This window comes from Cherax quadricarinatus, chromosome 27 (genome assembly GCF_038502225.1).
Source record: "Cherax quadricarinatus isolate ZL_2023a chromosome 27, ASM3850222v1, whole genome shotgun sequence".
Classification (NCBI taxonomy): Eukaryota; Metazoa; Arthropoda; class Malacostraca; order Decapoda; family Parastacidae; genus Cherax; species Cherax quadricarinatus.
In genome coordinates, this window is record NC_091318.1 from 17,719,332 (window position 1) to 17,740,582 (window position 21,251).

A 21,251-nucleotide genomic window follows, 5' to 3' on the forward strand; every position below is an offset into this window, starting at 1 on the left:
AAGCACTTCTTGGCTTCTCTTAGGCTTTGAAGAGCTTTCGTCATCACTACTTTAGCACTTTGAGGCCATTATTAAGCAAAATTAAGGGTTCTTTTCGGGCCACGGTAAACCGTGGATAACTGAAACCATGGACACTGGACCCTTGGATATGGGGGATCCTACTGTAAATGTACTGAGATAATCTCCCTACAATTACCTGTGCTTCCTTAAAAAAGTTAAGGTATAGTATATATAAAGATAACCAGCCTACAGTCACTTGTGGTTCCTTGAAAGGTTAATGTATAGTATATACAGTATAAAGATAACCCTCCTACAGTCACTGTTATTTCCCTGAAAGGTTAATGTATGGTATATACAATATAAAGACAACCTGTATACAGTCACTTGTGTTTCCTTGAAAGGTTAATGTATGATATACCTGAAGTATAACTGGAGAGGGTTTCGCGGGGGGTCAACACCCCTGTGGCCCAGTCTGTGACCAGGCCTCATGGTGGATCTGGGCCTGGTCAACCAGGCTACATGTATTACTGTTGGCCGCACATAAACCAACGTACGAATCACAGCCTGGCTGATCAGGTACTGACTTCAGGTGCCTGTCCAGCGCTTTCTTGAAGACAGCCAGGGGTCTGTTGGTAATTCCACTTATGTATGCTGGGAGGCAGTTGAACAGTCTTGGGGCCCTGACACTTGTGTTGTCTCTTTCTCGTACTAGTGGTGCCCCTGCTTTTAATTGGGGGATGTTGCATCGCCTGCTGAGTCTTTTGCTTTCATAGGGAGCGATATTTGTGTGCAGATTTGGTACTAATCCTTCTAGGATTTTCCAAGTATATTTTACTTTTACTAACACATTGGCCATTTCCCACCAAGGTAGGGTGGCTTGGAAAAAGAAAATCTTTCATCATCATTCACTCCATCACTGTCTTGCCTGAGGTGCACTTACACTACAGTTGTAAAACTGCAATATTAACATCCTTACTTCAGAGTGCAGGCACTGTATTTCCCATCTCCAGGACTCAAGTCCGGCCTGCCGGTTTCCCTGAATCCCTTCATAAACATTACCTTATTCACACTCCAACAGCACATCAAGTCCTAAAAACCATTTGTCTCCATTTGCTCCTATCTAACATGCTCACATATGCTTGCTGGAAGTTCAAGCCCCTCGCACGCAAAACCTCCTTTACCCCCTCCCTCCAACCTATCCTAGGCTGACCTGTACCCTGCCTTCCTTCCACTACAGATTTATACACTCTTGAAGTCATTCTATTTTGTTCCATCCTCTCTACATATTTGAACCACCTCAACAACCCCTCCTCAGCACTCTGGATAATAGTTTTGGTAATCCTGCACCTCCTCCTGATTTCCAAACTACGAATTCCCTGCATTATATTCACACCACACATTGCCCTCAGACACGACATCACTGCTTCCAGGCTCTCCTTGTTGCAACATTCACCACCCATGCTTTGCACCCATATAAAAGTGTTGGTATAACTGTACTGTCATACATTCCCCGCTTTGCTTCCATGGTAAAGTTCTTTGTGTAGATGAATGGTTCAGAGAACTGACAAGTTGATAAATTAGACACCTGCAACTCCTCCTGTTCTTTAGCTTTCTCCTTTGGATGGACTGATGAAGCCACTGTGTGGTGAAACATTTCCTCATTAAAGATACCCAGGTGTTGCACATGTGTCTAATTGATCAAAGTTCTTTGTCTCCACAGACTCCTCAGTGCATCACTCACCTTTTTTCCCTCGCCAGTTCTGTGATTCACCTCATCTTTCATAGACTCATCTGCTGACATGTCCACTCCTAAATATGTATCTGAATACATTCACCTCCTCCATACTCTCTCCCTCCAATTTGATATCCAATCTTTTGTTACCTAATTTTTTTTGTTATCCTCATCACCTTACTCATTCCTATATTCACTTCTAATTTTCTTCTTTTACATACCCTACCAAACTCATCCACCAGCCTCTGCAACTTCTCTTTAGAATCTCCTAAAAGCACAGTATCATTAACAAAGAGCAACTGTGACAACTCCCAATTTGTGTTAGATTCATTATCTTTTAGCCTCACACCTCTTTCCAACACCCGAGCATTCACGTTTCTTACAACCCCATCTATAAATATGTTGAGCAACCATGTACAGTGGAACCTCTACTTACGAATTCATCCACGTGCGAGTTTTTCCAGATACGAGTAGTTGCTTGGTCGATTTTTTGCTTCCAGACGCTCGCGAAATTTCCAGATGCAAGCAGGCCTCAAGGGAGGTTCCTTGATGCTGGTGAGGGGCTCTTGCTCATGATCTAGGGAATTGGATCTCAGTTGTTTGTTGGACTATCTTATTGAAATTGGGCAATGTATGATGGAAAAATGCATCTTTACATACACCAAAAGTAAAAGAAATCGTACCATAAATAAAGGAGTTTACTTCTAAGCCATTAGCCTCCCCTTAGTGGTATATTTTCGTATGGTTTTTATGGTTGTATTCTCTTTTTTTTTTTGGGTCTCGATTGATAGAATGGAAGATATACTACAGAAATAGATATGATTTTGTTTGGTTTCGCAATGAAAAGTACCTTCAAATTGAGCTCAAATTAGCAGAAATGTTCGATTCTTTGGTGATGTTCAAGAGTAAACAAGTGACGTCACCATCCAATATCTGTCCGATTGGCACTGCCCCTCAACCTTCACATATTGGAAAGCTCTTCAACACACTAGCAAAAGTGGGAGCAGACATCATGAGGTAACAATGGCAGACAATGTGAAGCATCTGTGGCAGATGTCATGAAGCATCAGTGGCACACATCATGAGGTAGCAGTGGCAGATAACATGAAGCAGCAGTGGCAGACATCATGAGGTAGCAGTGGCAGACAACATGAAGCAGCAGTGACAGACAACATGAAGCTTCAGTGGCAGACATTATGAGGTAGCAGTGGCAGACAACATGAAGCAGCTTTGGCAGACAACATGAAGCAGCAGTGGCAAACAACATGAAGCAGCAGTGGCAGACAACATGAAGCAGCAGTGGCAGACAACATGAAGCAGCAGTGGCAGACAGCATGAAACAGCAATGGCAGACCTTGTTGTACCCCATACCATAAGTGAGTTTCCGACGCTCAGTCCACTTCGCTTGCGATGGAGGGAATTCTCGTGTTTTCCTTATGTTTCATGCAGTTATTTTGCAAAATTTCATGTTTCTAACCATGGGCCTTAAGAAAGCAAGTGCAAAGGACAGTGCTGAGAAGAAAAAGAGGATGATTTCCATGGAATTAAAGCAGGAAATCGTAGATAAACAAGCTAAGTGGAGGGTTAAGGACTTGGCCAGGCAGTACCAGCGTACCACTTCTACGATATGTACAATACTAAAGTAGGAGGAGTCAGTGATAAAGTGTAGTAATTAAGTGTAGCATTAAGAGTGTAGCAGTTAAGTGTAGCATTAAGAGTGTAGCAATTAAGTGTAGCATTAAGAGTGTAGCAATTATAAGTCACTCTATCTGACTTTTTTTGGTTATCCTAGGTTCTCCACACACGTAGTCAGGAGCTGTGGTGGCCCTATACACCCCAACAACAACAATGGCTGCTGTCACCACCACTAGCCACATATGTAATGACATGTATTTTATTCATTCTAGCGTATATATCATGTTTCTATGTTATTAATATTATTTATTATGTCATATTAGATGAATTGTGATATATAAATAAGCCGTAGAGTTGATATTAGGGAAATTATTGAAGTATTTTGTCGTGCCTGGAATTCCACTGGAACGAATTAATTCCATTTCAGTTAATTTAAGGTTGTAGATGAATGGCTCAGAGAACCGACACGTTGATAAATTAGACACATGTACAACTCTTGGGTATCTTTATTGAGGAAACGTTTCGCCACACAGTGGCTTCATCAGTCCATACAAAGGAGAATCTTGAAGAACAGGAGGAGAATGAGGTAATCAGTCCCTCAACCTTGAGTCGATGTGGTCAGTCCATCAATCTTGAATAGAATATGGCACATGTGCGGAGAAGGAGATTATAAACCGCCATTCATCTACAATCCTGTCAGACATTGCAACTTCTTGGGATCTTAATACAGTGGACCCCCGCATAACGATGGCATCACATAGCGATTAATCCGCATACCGCTTACTTTAATCGCAAAAATTTTGCCGCACATACCGATTAAAAACCCGCTCACCGATTTTCGTCCGAGACGCGTCCAATGTGCGCCCTCAGCCAGCCTCACATGTGCCGCCCATGCCATTGTTTACCAGCCAGCCTCCGCGGTAACATCCAAGCATACACTCGGAATATTTCGTATTATTACAGTGTTTTCGGTGCTGTTTCTGGAAAATAAGTGACCATGGGCCCCAAGAAAGCTTCTAGTGCCAACCGTACACCAATAAGGGTGAGAATTCCCATTGAAATGAAGAAAGAGATCATTGATAAGTATGAAAGTGGAGTGCGTATCGCCGACCTAGTCAAGTTGTACAAGAAACCCCAATCAACCATCGCTACTATTGTGGGCACCAGAAAGACAATCAAGGAAGCTGTTCTTGCCAAAGGTTTAACTGTGTTTTCGAAACAAAGATCGCAAGTGATGGAAGATGTTGAGAGACTCTTATTGGTGTGGATAAATGAAAAACAGCTAGCAGGAGATAGCGTCTCTCAAGCGATCATATGTGAAAAGGCTAGGAAGTTGCATGAGGATTTAATTAAAAAAATGCCTGCAACTAGTGATGTTGTGAGTGAATTTAAGGCCAGCAAAGGTTGGTTTGAGAGATTTAAGAAGCGTAGTGGCATTCATAGTGTGATAAGGCATGGTGAGGCTGCCAGTTCGGACCACAAAGCGGCTGAAAAATATGTGCAGGAATTCAAGGAGTACATAGACAGTGAAGGACTGAAACCTGAACAAGTGTTTAATTGTGATGAAACAGGCCTGTTCTGGAAGAAAATGCCAAGCAGGACCTACATTACTCAGGAGGAAAAGGCACTCCCAGGACATAAGCCTATGAAAGACAGGCTTACTTTGTTGATGTGTGCCAATGCTAGTGGTGATTGCAAAGTTAAGCCTTTATTAGTGTATCACTCTGAAACTCCCAGAGCGTTCAGGCAAAAGAATGTCCTCAAGGATAATTTGTGTGTGCTGTGGAGGGCAAACAGTAAGGCATGGGTCACTAGGGACTTTTTCTATAACTGGTTACACCATGCATTTGCCCCCAATGTGAAAGATTACCTAACTGAAAAGAAATTAGACCTTAAGTGCCTCCCGGTGTTAGACAATGCCCCTGGTCATCCTACAGACATGGCAGAGCGACTTTATGGGGACATGAGCTTCATTAAGGTGAAGTTTTTGCCTCCTAATACCACTCCTCTCCTGCAGCCCATGGACCAGCAGGTTATTGCAAACTTCAAAAAACTGTACACAAAAGCTCTGTTTGAAAGGTGCTTTGTAGTGACCTCAGAAACTCAACTGACTAAGAGAGTTTTGGAGAGAGCACTTTAATATCCTCAATTGTGTAAACCTTATAGGTAAGGCTTGGGAGGGAGTGACTAAGAAGACCTTGAACTCTGCTTGGAAGAAACTGTGGCCAGAATGTGTAGACAAAAGGGATTTTGAAGGGTTTGAGGCTAACCCTGAGAATCCTGTGCCAGTTGAGGAATCCATTGTGGCATTGGGAAAGTCCTTGGGGTTGGAGGTTAGTGGGGAGGATGTGGAAGAGTTGGTGGAGGAGGACAATGAAGAACTAACCACTGATGAGCTGATAGATCAACTTCAAGAGCAAGAGGCCAGACCTGGGGAAACTGGTTCAGAGGAGGGGAGAGAGAAATTGAAGAAGTTGCCTACTACAAAGATAAAGGAAATCTGTGCAAAGTGGCTTGAAGTGCAAACCTTCATGGATGAAAATCACCCTCACACAGCTATTGCAAGCCGTGCTGGTGATTATTACACTGACAATGTTGTGAAACACTTTAGGAAAGTCATAAAGGAACGAGAGGTACAGGCCACTATGGACAGATATCTTGTGCGAAAGAAGTCCAGTGACTCTGAAGCTGGCCCTAGTGGCATTAAAAGAAGAAGGGAAGTAACCCCAGAAAAGGACTTGCTACCTCAAGTCCTAATGGAAGGGGATTCCCCTTCTAAACACTAACACTCTCTCTCCCCTCCTCCCATCCCATCAATCATCACCAGATCTTCAATAAAAGTAAGTGTCATGTAATTGTGCATGCCTTTTTCAGTTTGTGTGTATTAAAATTAACATTTCATGTGGTAAAAAAATTTTTTTTTCATACTTTTGGGTGTCTTGCACGGATTAATTTTATTTCCATTATTTCTTATGGGGAAAATTCGTTCACATAACGATTATTTCGCATAACAATTACCCCTCTTGCACGGATTAAAATCGTTAACCGGGGGTCCACTGTACTTGGGAATTATTCGCTTGCCTAACCCTTGGGCACGATCTACTTCCACATTGAACAAATGTGACACCACCTACAACTGCTGCACCTCTCCTGCCTATGGTTTATAAGCTCCTTCTCCGCACATATGCCGTATTCTATTCAAGATTGATGGACTGACCACATCGACTCAAGGTTGAGGGACTGATTACCTCATTCTCCTCCTGTTCTTCAAGATTCTCCTTTGTATGGACTGATGAAGCCACTGTGTGGCGAAACGTTTCCTCAATAAAGATACCCAAGAGTTGCACGTGTCTAATTTATCAACGTGTCGGTTCTCTGAGCCATTCATCTACAATCCTGTCAGACACTGCAACTTCTTGGGATCTTAATACTTGGGAATTCTTCGCTTGCCTAACCCTTGGGCACGACCTACTTCCACATTGAACAAATGCGACACCACCTACAACTGATGCACCTCTCCTGCCTACGGTTTATAAGCTCCTTCTCCGCACATATGCCGTATTCTATTCAAGATTGATGGACTGACCACATCGACTCAAGGTTGAGGGACTGATTACCTCATTCTCCTCCTGTTCTTCAAGATTCTCCTTTGTATGGACTGATGAAGCCACTGTGTGGCGAAACGTTTCCTCAATAAAGATACCCAAGAGCTGCACATGTGTCTAATTTATCAGTTAATTTAAATTAGGAAAATTGACTCTGCAAACGAGCAAATCCAGATGCGAGCAAGGTCACGGAACGGATTAAACTCATAAGTAGAGGTTCCACTGTATATACTGTATAGTCATGTATCTCGCCCACCTGCATTCCAAGGAATACAAGTCGAGGAACTGCAACCGTTCCCAGTAATTTAGGTGTTTTATCGTACTTATGTATGCCGTGATGGTTCTCTGTACATTTTCTAGGTCAGCAATTTCACCTGCCTTGAAAGGCACTGTTAGTGCACTGATAGAACAAGTAACATAAAGAGTATCATCATGGGCTTGGCATCCCTAGTTTTAAAGGTTTTCATTATCTATCCTGTCATTTTTCTAGCAGATGTAATTGATATAAAGGTGTGGTCTTTGAAAGTGAGATCCTCTGACATTATTACTCCCAGGTTCTTTACATTAGTTTTTCACTGTTGTGTGATTGGAATTTGTTTTATACTTTGATATAGTTTTAATTTCCTCACATTTTCAATAGAGTAATTGAAATTTCTCTTCATTGAACTTCATATCGTTTTCTGCAGCCCATTTGAAGATTTGGTTGATGTCCGCCTGGAGTCTAGCATTGTCTTCAATGGAGGACAATGTCATGCAAATTTGGGTGTCATCTGCAAAGGAAGACACGGTGCTGTGGCTTACATCCCTGTCTATGTCAGATATGAGGATGAGGAACAGGATGAGGGCAAGTACTGTGCCTTGAGGAACAGAGCTCTTCACAGTAGCCACCTCAGACTTTACTCTGTTTACTACTACTCTGTGTGTTCTGTTTGTTAGGAAATTATAGATCCGTCTACCAACTTTTCCTATTATTCCTTTATCACGCATTTTGTGCGCTATTACACCATGGTCACACTTGTGTAAGGCTTTTGCAAAGTCTGTGTATACTACATCTGCATTTTGTTTGTCTTCAAGAGCATCCAGGGCCTTTTCATAGTGGTCTAGTAGTTGGGACAGGCAGGAGCGACTTGCTCTAAGCCCACGTTGCCCTAAGTTGTGTAACTGATGGGCATTTAGATGAGTGGCGATCTTGCTTCTTAGAACCCTTTCAAGGATTTTTTATGATATGGGATGTTAGGGCTATCGGTCTGTAGTTCTTTGCTGTTGCTTTACTGCCCCCTTTGTGGAGTGGGGCTGTACAGTGTCAAGATATACAGTATAACAATAACCTTCCTACAATCACTGGTGTTTCCTTGAAAGGTTAATGTATGGTATATACAATATAAAGATAACCTGTCTACATATACATAAATGTATAGAGACAGACTGCCTACAGTCATTATTGGTTATTTGCAATAACCTTTATCTGTGTATTTATGTTTTGCTATAGTGATCACTTATTTATTTGATTTGCCAGATTTTTGATGTTTGCACTAATAGTCTGCCACATATCCATACTTGTTTTTTACATGATTCACTTTTAATTTTTATTCTAAATTCTCCAGTGTGTTTTTTCTTGACTTCTGGTTAATTATGACATGTCTTAATTGACTGTGTTAAGATTTCATTTGCCTTAAAGTTTTGATTGATTTTTTAAGATTTCATTAGCCTTAAATTTTTAATTATATGCTTCCTCTTGCAGTGGATTTATCTCCTTCTTACAACTTTTGCCATCATGTTGTCTGTATTGCTGCCTTGATGTCTCAAAACTTGAACACTCGCTGTCATCGTGTTCATGGTGTTGCCTCTCCCTTGTGTTTATCATATTAAGTTCTTGGTGATTGTGGTGTTACCTCTCTCTTGTGTTTCTCATGTTTAGGTCTTGGTGATCATAGTGTTGCCTCTCCCCTGTGTTTCTCATGTTTACTTTTCTAATTAATTCTGGTAGACTGCATATTACACTCTGTAAAATTACTGTACTCTTAACCCTAAATCACTGCTCAAAAGCTCTATTATCATTATTATATTCATGATGAAGCACTATACCCATAGGGGTCAACAGTACCTGGGAAATGGGAGGTAATATTGTTTAATCCGAGGAAGGAGAGAGTAGCTCAAGAGGCAAAGCTTAATGAAATTCAACTATGAGAGTGAACAACTTTCATTATAATGCCTGCTGCATGCATCTTATCACATGATGTAGTACATATCAACAGAAGAATTATTGCCCAGGTGGACATCAGCTGGGTCAACCCATCCTTCATAGATCTAAACTTACTCCCTGTTCAGAACATCCACACTTACTACTGTGCAATCTACATATACAGGACCTTAAATTCCAATATTAGCCTTGACCTAAAATGCTTTCTTGATAGTTGTGACAGGACCCACAAGCATAACACCAGACACAAACATCTCTACGACATTCCCCGTGTCCGACTAAATCTATACAAAAATTCAATGTATGTCAAAGGCCCTAAAATCTGGAACACCCTACCTGAAAACTCTAGAACTGCAGACACACTCATCACCTTCAAAACTACAGTTAGAAAACATCTTATCTCCCTGATACATCCTGTCAACTAACTACATAAAAACCACCTGGTGGTTCACACTTACACTCACCCATTTGACTATAAGCACAGAAATACATATCTTAATCTTAAAATAATGATTCCTAACTAGTCACAAGTTTGCCTGTGATACTCCAATGTAGAAACTATGTATTGTGCCAAAACAAAAGCATTCACATTGCTAAACTCACAAACTAGTATTTAGTCACTTAGTATTTAGTCAACTTACTCCACAATTTGTAATAATTTAGGGTTAAGAATTAATCTAAGTTTGCCTGAAATGCCTAGCCATGCTAGGTGTTCTAGTGGCCCCCTCTATAATTAGTATTTTATTACATGTAAACCACACAATAACCAAAATCTGTAAACCCCGCATTGTAATCCTTATAGAGAATAAACTTTGATTTGATTTGATTTGATTTGATCCTGAAATTAGATTTCGTTAACTTTGGTTGGGTTAGGTATGTATGAGACCCCCCCCCTTCAATGAAGGTGGCAGTTACATTCATGAAAATGGTGTCTAACACAAAAAGCATGCTAAGTAAATTTAAGAACTTACGGGAAAAAGAGGGCTATGTTCCTAGAACTCCAGAAATGCCAAACAAATAAATCTTTTTAAATATTTTATTTTGTCAAAAAAAAAAGTTTTTGATGCTGTACATTGTAGATGACATTGCTTGTTGATCTATAAATACACGTTATGTATCGAAATCCTAAATAAAATTTAGTTACTAAATAAATTCATTCAATAGGGCCTCCGGTAAAATAGTATTTGATGCTAATGATTGACACAGTATATCGTTTATTCCTTCCAAAGAAAATGGGTATACACTCCATCCAAATAAAATAGAGAAAGCTGATGTGTCACCAGTGACTACAGGTTGGCCATCAGTAATCCGGCACTAATTTCGGCTAACATAATTTTAAATTTCCGGGGTCGCCTCACCAACCTGCCGCTACTGTTCGGTGATGCTACTAGCTGCATAAGTCATTCCAATTTCTTGTTTTCCATTTATTATTATAACTTGCTCACTTTTAGCCCTAGCCATGGTTCCAACAAATAAAAGAAATGCTTCTTATTGTACGTATATTGCCCCATACATTGTCCATAAAAGATAAGGTGGCTTTGAAGCTACTGTCGGTCACCATGAGCTCAGCTTACTCAGATAAGCTGTGATTGGTAAATTTGGGCGTACATATGCGAAAATAGGCCTGTGTGGTAAGTGTAAAAAATCCTGTAGCACACAGTGCATAATAAGAAAAAAAATGGCGACTGAGTTTATGGTGTAAAACTGACTTTGTGGTGTATTTTCGTATGGTTTTTATGGTTGTCTCATTTGATAAAAGGGATGATACATTAGAGAAATAGATATAATTTTGATTGGTTTCACGAAGGAAAAGACCTTGAAATTGAGCTCAAAGTAGCTGAAATGTTTGATTTTTGCCAATGTTCAAGAGTAAACAATGTGTGTCCAACTGTCCAGTCTAATATGCAGTCACGAATGGTTTAACATTATTTATATAATTTTTACAGTAATGTAGTAGTCTGTTTTTTGTGTGAATAAAAATAAAAAATGGAAAGCAAGTGTAATATAAGATGGGCCTAGAGGTGTGACCAATGAACTGAGACAATGTTATTTTAGTGCCAGAAATGTCTGCAGTGTTTATTCTGGACCCTATTTTGAAATTTGTGTGAAATTGGCCAAATTACCAATTTTTGACCACTATTGGGTAGTTGAAATAGGTAAATAGGTGGTTTCTTGTATTCAATTGACAGAATAGAAGGAATACTAGTGAAATTGCTATAAGTTTGGTAGACTGAAACAATGGAATGGGCCAAAAATATTGCATAAAGTGGGTGAAATCGCTCATGCCTAAATATCACCGTTGGGTTAAGTGTATTCTAACCTAACCACTCTGTAATCTGGCACCCTACAGGTCCTGGTGGTGCCAGATTAGTGATGGTCAGCCTGTATTATGAATTAATACACAATGTTATAAGTATAAAATATGAAAAAGGTAGCAAGGAAGAATGTTACCCCATCATAAATTCTTTGTTTTGCTTTGTAGATAGTGTTTGAACATGATTATGTAGCTCATTTGAGAAGTAGGCAGGTGTGGGCTCTTTTATTGGCTGATGCCAATTATTTGTTTCATTATACAATTTTCTCATAATAGTGACAAGGAAGGATTTTATTCTTCCTTAAATTCCTTGTTCTGTTGCTTGTTGATAAAGAAGTTTTTGGAGGTGGTTATATATGAGCACTGAGATGTAGATGTCTGTTTATGTTTTATTTGACTTTGTGTCCTATGAAAGTTTTGTGGTGTCTTGTATACATGTATGCCAGAATTTCTCAACTCTTTTATCATGAAAATGTTTTGTTTAAATGTATCTTATACATGGGTGTACTGTATCTAACCACACACAAGGTAATTAAAACAGTAGCCACATTGACAATGAGGAGCAGGGGGGGGGGGGAATTAGGCAGCATTTAAATTTGAACACATATCACTTGTGGTTCGAAACTGGACTGCTTAGCCCAGCCCCAGTTAAGCGCAAAAATGGAATAGGCTCTCAGCTGCCTTTTCAATGTACCTATGGTTCATATTAAAAAAAAAAAAAAACATAAAAATGATGCATGATGATGTTGCACATAAAGATTTATACTTGATAGTTCCATACTTGTGTCTCAAGCCTCACCTAACATATTGTCATTACTACACAGGCAAGAGTGACTACTTAGAATACAAATGCTCTGAATACATCAATTAGCACTGAAACAGTGATCAGCAAGTGGTATAATTTAAGACGTGTGTGTCAATCTATATACATTGAGAATTTTTATATTGAAATGCTTGTGATGATAAAGTTGAGGTGCATTGTATCCATAATGACCCATGTGTGGTCAATAAATGTTGAGAAACTATGATCACCTCTTGCTCTCAGGCCTTGCAGGCTTCTTGAATGTACCTGTCCACACCTGAAAATGATGATAGTCTGATAAGACAGGTTGGTTTTAAAGTACATTAATGATTTCTTACTTGAATGTAACCTTTCGGAAATATTCTAATTATACTTCTGTCTCCAGGTTTATCAAATTTTACTGTTACATTAAAAATGCCTGTTTACTTTTATTGATTAATATACTACCCCTAACATGACTTTTCTGCCCCCAGCCATCGAGACCTCAAGCCAGAGAACCTTCTGTTAGATGAAAAGAACAGCATCAGGATTGCTGACTTTGGCATGGCCTCTCTCCAGCCCGAAGGTTCCATGCTGGAGACTAGTTGTGGTTCCCCACACTATGCTTGTCCAGAAGTTATCAGGGTGAGTATAACACTTGTGCAGAGAGTATCAGGGCAAGTATTGCACTATGCTTGTGTGTAAATGTGTGTATGCATGTGAGTGCATACATGCATGCACTCAACCTTTTGGGTCTCGCACAACAGTGCACTCAACCTTTTGGGTCTTGCACAGCAGTGCACTCAACCTTTTGGGTCTTACACAGCAGTGCACTCAACCTTCTGGTTCTGTAAAGCAGTGCACTGAGCTTTCTGGTTTTTGCAAAGCAGTACACTCAGCCTTCTGGTTCTTGTAAAGCAGTGCACTCAGCCTTTTGGTTTTTGTAAAGCAGTGCACTCAACCTTCTGGTTCTTGTAAAGCAGTGCAGTCACCCTTCTGGTTCTTGTAAAACAGTGCACTCAGCTTTCTGGTTTTTGTAAAGCAGTACACTCAACTTTCTGGTTCTTGTAATGCAATTAACCCTTTGAGGGTCGACAGGCCCTCTCCGAAACTCGTTCTCAGGGTCGGCCAAATTTAAAAAAAAAAAAATTATTTTTTCTTATGAAAAAATAGTTTTTTTTTTTTTCTAAACATTATAGGCTAAACAAAAAAATTTTAACGTCAATACTTACCGAGATATGGAGGCGTGAAATTTGCCAAAATTGAACAACATATGGTAACATCGCCGACTGCCGTCACCCGGTATTTTTCTATTTACTTTTTTATGTACTATTTTCAATTTTTCTTTTTCTGAGTAACTTTTATGGCCTCTGAGGCCAACATGATCAGTACTTTGTAAGTTATTTCTTTTTCAATACTACACAATAAGGGCGTAAACACTGTTGTCATTATTTTGTTTACAGAAAATATTTACACAAACAAACGATATGAAATGTTGTTTATTACTATTTTTCTATATTTTATATACACATATACAGTCACAGGGAATGTTTCTAGAAGTTCTGCAGCCTGTGGAACTCTTTGAAACATGGTGTCATGCACAGTGGTGTTTTACATTCCTCACACATAAAACGAGTGTCTCTGCGTTGTTGTGGGCATTTTTTTGTATGTGCACAGACATAACACCACCTCTGAGCCTTTTTCTTGAAAGCAGTAGCAGGCAGTTTTACCAGGAAGTGATCACCATGCTTCAGACAAGCAGGTAGTTGTTGATAATTTGGTGGGTGGTCAATTGCAGGTGCTGTTCCTTGGTACTTGAATACTATTTGTCTGATGACAGACAAACAGAATTCGCCGTACTGTGGTTTGTTTCTGGTCCTCATCTTATACATATTATAAGCATTGAGCATGGAAATGTCCAGAAGATGGAAAAACAGTTTGATGTACCACTTATAACTCTTGCGAACACAATCAGCAAACCCAATCTGCATGTCACATTTGTCCACTGAACGCATGTTGAAGGTGTAATCAATCACAGCTGCAGGTTTTAGAATGGGTTCATTGCTCTCTCTATGCTGCCTGCCACTGTCTGCCATTTCATTAGGGTGAACTGATGACAACAGTGTGACATCTCGTTTGTCATGCCACCGAAATGCCATGATGTCATTGGCAGCAAAAGCCCGCACCTCACCTCTACGAGTGCCAGCGTCAAACCTGGGCATATGTTTCTGATTTGCACGCACTGTGCCACACACATCTGTCATGTTCACTCGCAAAAAATCACTGAGTGAGGGGTTTGTGTACCAGTTATCTGTATATAATATATGCCCCTTACCAAGGTATGGTTCTATCATTGTTCGAACCACATCACCTGAGATGCCCAATAACTTCCTGGTATTTTGCAATGTATAACTTCCAGTGTACACAATAATATCCAATACCAGACCACTGTAACAATCACAAAGCACAAACAACTTTATACCAAAGCGTTTCCTCTTGCTTGGTATGTACTGCTTGAAAGAGAGTCTTCCTTTGAACAGAATCAAAGACTCGTCAATTACAAGCTTCCTGAAGGGATAAAAATGCGTACTGAATTTCTCTTTCAGATACACAAACACATTCCTAATCTTATATAACCTGTCAGTTCTGTCAGGCCTGGTTTTATCTGAGAAATGAAGCATACGTAACATTAGCACAAATCGATTCACTGGCATTATATCACTGAAACCTGGGGTTGCAATCAGGCAGTCTGTTGACCAGTATGATTTCACTTTGTGCTTATACACATGTGGCATAAGCATTATTGTGGCAAAGAAAAGATACATCTCAGCCACAGTTGCCTCCTTCCACTGGTGTAGACGTGATTTTGGTGAAAGTAATGTGTTTGCCATGGTGTACTCGTAGTATGTGTTGCTTTCCATGACAGTACTTTCCATCAGTGGTTCGTCAAAGAATAACTCGAAACATTCCAGTTCAGTGGCATTGTTCCCAAGTGTACAAGATGGCCGTATTCCACTTTGGCTGTCATCAAACTGGTGGGCATTTGGAACAAAATTGACAGCTTCCTGCCAATCCCAGGTGCGGTCTGCTGGTGGGTACTGGACAATGACAGGTGGTTGTGGTTGTGGAGGTTGTGGTTTTGTGGAGGCTGGTGTGGTGGGTGAGTGGGGGATGGTGGCCTTTGTTGTAGATCAGCTGACGCAGCGGCGTGGGTGGCAGCGTGGGTGGCAGCATGTCCCACTGCTGGTGCCTCACCGCCGGCACCACTACCACCACGCACATGTTCCATCCCAATTGCAATAGTATCATCGTCATTTTCACTGTCTGTTCCTGTTGTACAGCCACGGGATGTACTCCGAGATACACTCCTTCCCCTTGGAATAACATATGGCACACTACCAGAGCGCATATATCGTCGTATATACTGACGCTTCACTGGGGAATATTGCACTTCACTATCACTACTGGAACTAGTTTGAAGAGCTTGTAGTTCATATTCACTATCACTATCATCACCCATGCTCTCATCTGAGTCTGGGATTTGGGAAAATAGAAGTTTCCTCTTGGGTTCTGGTACAACTGAACGTGAACAAGACGGCCCAGCACCAGAGGTGGAAGGCTGAGGGTCGTCTGGGTTTTCCTCACTATTACCGATATTATGGTCATTAGTTTCGGTCAAAACCTCACCAAAACCATGAAACTCATCTTCACTGGCACTTCCATCTGTATTAGAACTGTCACTGGGGAACAAAAGTGTCCCAATTCGCCGAGGAGTGAGGAGCTTCTTACCGCGAGGCATGGTGGACATTGTTTACTTCGAGGGTGTTCCCACAATGCACCACTGGGTCCCAGATTTTTTTTCTACCGCGCACACCGACCACTTAGACCCATTCTCTCACATGTAGGCCTACCAGCCTTTTCCCGCGAGATTTGACGGCGCTAGAATTTGTGTGTACTAGTACGTCAAAAACCCCTACGCGTAAGACGTACTAGTACGGCCGAAACCCTCAAAGGGTTAATAGTCAGTCTTATGCTTTATCAAGTGTATAATAATGCTGGTTTTGTGTGTTCTCTTCACATCCCATTCATTTCACTGTATTTTCTGACTATCATAACAACACAGCAAGTTGGATATACAAGATCACAGTGACCTCAGACTACATTGTTTATCACTTAGTCTATTATTTCTCTCAGAGTGCTCAATCAGCTCTCTTTTATATTTACTTTTTTCAGGTGATTTGCATACCACACTGTTAGTGAGACTGACTTGTGAGTGAAGTAGAACACATGTTAACTCCCCATTGATCCCATTCCTGTTGTCAACTGCTGTGTGTACTCACTGATTTGTATTTGTGGAGGTTGAGTTTGGGCACATAGTCACAACCCTTAAGCTTCTTTATCTGACTTTTTTTTTTTTTTTTTTTTTTTTTTAACTCTTGAGTTGTGTATAGTGTTTGTCTTAATTTTTATGTACAGTTCATTCCAGTTTCCTACCACCCTGAGACTTTAGAAAATACTTCCTAACATCCCCGTTTTTAGCTTTCATCCCTGTCTTCCTGTACTTGGTCCTTACATTTCAGTCTGTCCCTTTCCTGTTAACTTTTAACAAGTATCTTTTATGGTGTACTCAGGTTCATTTTTGTGTTTGTGTGCACATTCAACATTCAAACATCGTTACATTATGGTACTCCCCGTTTTGTCTCTCTTCTATTATGCTCCTCTCACTTCCTTCTGTTCTATCCCTTTATTGCCCAGAATGCTCTGCCTTCCATGTGAGTTATGTAATATCATCCACTTTTATACAAACGATGTATCATGTGAAAATGATTGATTGATAAGATTGTTCTTTCCCACTGATGCTGGATCACCTTACTGTGGTAGTGGGGTACACAAATAACCCGCACATAAAAGAGAGAAGCTTACGACGACATTTCGGTCCGACTAGTTTACATGTTGCTGGGTCATCTTATTGTGGTGGTAAGGCTTGAGCAGCCTCAGTGCTTAAGAACTCGGCAATCAATTTTTGGGGGGTCTAATAGCAGGTAGCTTTACCTTTCCATCAAAATTTGTTGTAGCTTATACTCTGTGACTTGAAATAAAATAGTTATTGTTTGGTCTGTGACTATTATTATATTACTCTGAAGCACTAAACCCATATGGGTCATTCAGTGCAAGACGTTTTTGAGCCTTGATCCTTCATCCACTAACCATGAGACAGAAACCTCGTAGTCAGGCTTCCCCCAAAAACTATATATATGTGAAATGGTGAAGCTCACATCTCTGACCTCCCAGATGGGTAATGTGTCTCCACCCGGCCATTTGGTGGTGAGTCAACTGTGATTAATGGACTAGTTTTGATTATATTGTTGTGCATGATAGGCACCTGCAGGGAAGGACTATAATAAACACCACACATAGGAAGAGAGGCTGTAACAAACACCCTTGGGGGCTGGGATACATATTTGAGACATGTTACATGTGTGACCAGTTCAGCTATCCATACTTAGTGTTAGATACACAAATAACCCGCACATAGAAGAGAGGAGCTTATGACGACATTTCGGTCTGACTTGGACCTTTTACAAAGTCACACTAACGAGAAGTAGACCAGGACGGATATACATATATAGGCAGGAAGAGGTAGTGGTAGTAGTAGTAGTAGTAATAGTATTAGTAGTAGTAGTAGTAGTAGTAGCAGTGGCAGAGATGGAAGGAAGTAGTAATGGGGAATTAAGGAGGAGGAGCCAGTCAAATACAAAGAAAGGGGAGCAGTGCAAGGGAGCTAGGTGCCCACCGAGGTAGAGCAAGAACACAGAGGTGGTTGTTCTTGCTCTCCCTCTGTGGGCACCTAGCTCCCTTGCAGTGCTCCACTTTTTTTGTATTTGACTGGCTCCTCCTCCTTAATTCCCCATTGCTACTTCCTTTTACAGTGAAACATATAAACATATAAGATAAAGCTAAAGAGGCTTTTGTGGCATTTATGGATTTGGAAAAGGCATATGACAGGGTGGATAGGGGGGCAATGTGGCAGATGTTGCAGGTGTATGGTGTAGGAGGTAGGTTACTGAAAGCAGTGAAGAGTTTTTACGAGGATAGTGAGGCTCAAGTTAGAGTATGTAGGAAAGAGGGAGATTATTTCCCAGTAAAAGTAGGCCTTAGACAAGGATGTGTGATGTCACTGTGGTTGTTTAATATATTTATAGATGGGGTTGTAAGAGAAGTAAATGCAAGGGTCTTGGCAAGAGGCGTGGAGTTAAAAGATAAAGAATCACACATAAAGTGGGAGTTGTCACAGTTGCTCTTTGCTGATGAAACTGTGCTCTTGGGAGATTCTGAAGAGAAGTTGCAGAAGTTGGTGGATGAATTTGGTAGGGTATGCAAAAGAAGAAAATTAAAAATGAATACAGGAAAGAGTAAGATTATGAGGATAAAAAGATTAGGTGATGAAAGATTGGATATCAGATTGGAGGGAGAGAGTATGGAGGAGGTGAATGTATTCAGATATTTGGGAGTGGACATGTCAGCGGATGGGTCTATGAAAGATGAGGTGAATCATAGAATTGATGAGGGGAAAAGGGTGAGCGGTGCACTTAGGAGTCTGTGGAGACAAAGAACTTTGTCCTTGGAGGCAAAGAGGGGAATGTATGAGAGTATAGTTTTACCAACGCTCTTATATGGGTGTGAAGCATGGGTGATGAATGTTGCAGCGAGGAGAAGGCTGGAGGCAGTGGAGATGTCATGTCTGAGGGCAATGTGTGGTGTGAATATAATGCAGAGAATTCGTAGTTTGGAAGTTAGGAGGAGGTGCGGGATTACCAAAACTGCTGTCCAGAGGGCTGAGGAAGGGTTGTTGAGGTGGTTCGGACATGTAGAGAGAATGGAGCGAAACAGAATGACTTCAAGAGTGTATCAGTCTGTAGTGGAAGGAAGGCGGGGTAGGGGTCGGCCTAGGAAAGGTTGGAGGGAGGGGGTAAAGGAGGCTTTGTGTGCGAGGGGCTTGGACTTCCAGCAGGCATGCGTGAGCGTGTTTGATAGGAGTGAATGGAGACAAATGGTTTTTAATACTTGACGTGCTGTTGGAGTGTGAGCAAAGTAGCATTTATGAAGGGATTCAGGGAAACTGGCAGGCCGGACTTGAGTCCTGGAGATGGGAAGTACAGTGCCTGCACTCTGAAGGAGGGGTGTTAATGTTGCAGTTTAAAAACTGTAGTGTAAAGCACTCTTCTGGCAAGACAGTGATGGAGTGAATGATGGTGAAAGTTTTTCTTTTTCGGGGCACCCTGCCTTGGTGGGAATTGGCCAATGTGTTAATAAAAAAAATAATGCTTCCTTCCATCTCTACCACTCCTACTGCTGCAGCCACCCCCCCCCCTCCCCTCCTCCTCCTCCTCCTCCTCCTCCTCCTCTATATACCCGTCCTGCTCTGCTTCTCGTTAGTGTATCTTTCCAGTCACGGTATTGTGCCTTTTTTTGTTACTTTGTGTTAGATCTTCTGGTTTACCATAAATCAACTAGACTTTAATTACACTTGTTAATATACCTTGAATTCAGATTTTATTTAACTTTTGAGTTTTGTATCCTTGTTATGGTACATTTGTGACCTAGTTAGATAACAGTTTATATATTTTTTATTTATGTTTTTTATTTAGTAGAGATGGCATATTTTTGTTCAGTATCTGTAAATTATCTTTCTAAATTTCTTCATAGTGAGTACATTTACAGTGGACCCTCGGTTAACAATATTAATCCGTTCCAGAGAGCTTGTCCTTAACTGATTTTATCATTATCTGATTTAATTTTCCCCATAAGAAATAATGGAAATCTAATTAATCCGTTCCTGCTGTCAGGAGGCATGACAGAATAGTACTTCAATATGACGCTATTATCAACTCTGCGGCTTATTTATCTATCACAGTTCATCTAATATGACATAATAAACAGTATTAATAACATAGAAATATGATATATACTCTAGAGTGAATAAAATATGTCATAATGTATGTGAGAAGCAAGTGCTGGAAGTGTTGTTGTTGGGTTTATAATGGCTACTGAGAAAAGCCATACATAGTGATGGTGGACGAGGCTTCTGCCACCACCACTATCCACAAACAATATACGTACATAATTTATCGGTTTGGAGGGATATGTTGTGTGTCTTTATACGTACATATATGCTTCTAAACTGTTGTGTTCTGAGCACCTCTGCAAAAACAGTGATTATGTATGAGTGAGGTGAAAGTGTTGAATGATGATGAAAGTATTTTCTTTTTAGGGATTTTCTTTCTTTTTGGGTCACCCTGCCTCGGTGGAAGACGGCCGACTTGTTAAAAAAAAAAAATTATAAATAAGAAATACACCTACCATCCGACTTACGACCGAGTTTGGTTCTGAGAAACCGGTCGTAAGTCGAAATGGTCGTAAGTCGAACTTTACTACTGAATATCAACAAAACATTTTTGTAATGACTTTATTTTATTGTTTTATCTTGGTATTTCATGTTTTACTTTACTTTTTATGTTGTTAGTATTGTATTTTATACTGTAAGGTTTAGGATAAACACTGTGTACAACACAACTAGTTGTTTATTTCCCAGAAATTTGGCATAAAAAACACGGTCGTAAGTCGAGTAGTCGTAAGGTCGTAAGTCGGATGGTAGGTGTATTTGCATTTTAATTTATAAATAAGAAATATTTACATTTTAATCCTTAAATTGTCCAAACGTAGATCTACGTTCATGTGCGTAGCTCTCCGACCTTGATTTTCCCCATTTGAAAGCATTTAAAAAAAACATAGATCTATATTTGGAGCCCCCCCGCACATGGACGTAGATCTACATTTGGACAGTTTAAGGGTTAGTTTATGAATAAGAAATAGTTACATTTTAATTTATAAATAAGTAAGTTTATTCAGGTGTACACAAATACAGTTACATACATAGATTATCATACATAGCAGCATATGTGTAAAGTACCTAGGATAACCAA

The 21,251-nt window shown here is 40.4% G+C and overlaps 2 protein-coding genes and 1 long non-coding RNA gene across 3 annotated transcripts in view; 1 reads left to right on the plus strand and 2 right to left on the minus strand.

Moving 5' to 3' along the window:
- sff (sugar-free frosting) overlaps positions 1-21,251 on the plus strand; it is a gene marked incomplete in the record, with an annotated part of 664,763 nt that overhangs the window by 578,881 nt on the left and 64,631 nt on the right. Inside the window, 1 exon segment of the mRNA XM_070089050.1 lies at positions 12,762-12,912. Within this exon segment, the coding sequence (XP_069945151.1) occupies positions 12,762-12,912 (151 nt within the window).
- Positions 1-21,251, minus strand: part of LOC138853277 (uncharacterized) — a 341,333-nt gene that overhangs the window by 194,649 nt on the left and 125,433 nt on the right. The gene's annotated exons all lie outside the window — the stretch shown is intronic.
- LOC138853278 (uncharacterized) overlaps positions 10,195-21,251 on the minus strand; it is a 153,100-nt gene continuing 142,043 nt past the window's right edge. Inside the window, exon 4 of the long non-coding RNA XR_011392479.1 lies at positions 10,195-12,565. This is a non-coding gene — a long non-coding RNA (uncharacterized lncRNA). The remainder of the gene's footprint in view (positions 12,566-21,251) is intronic.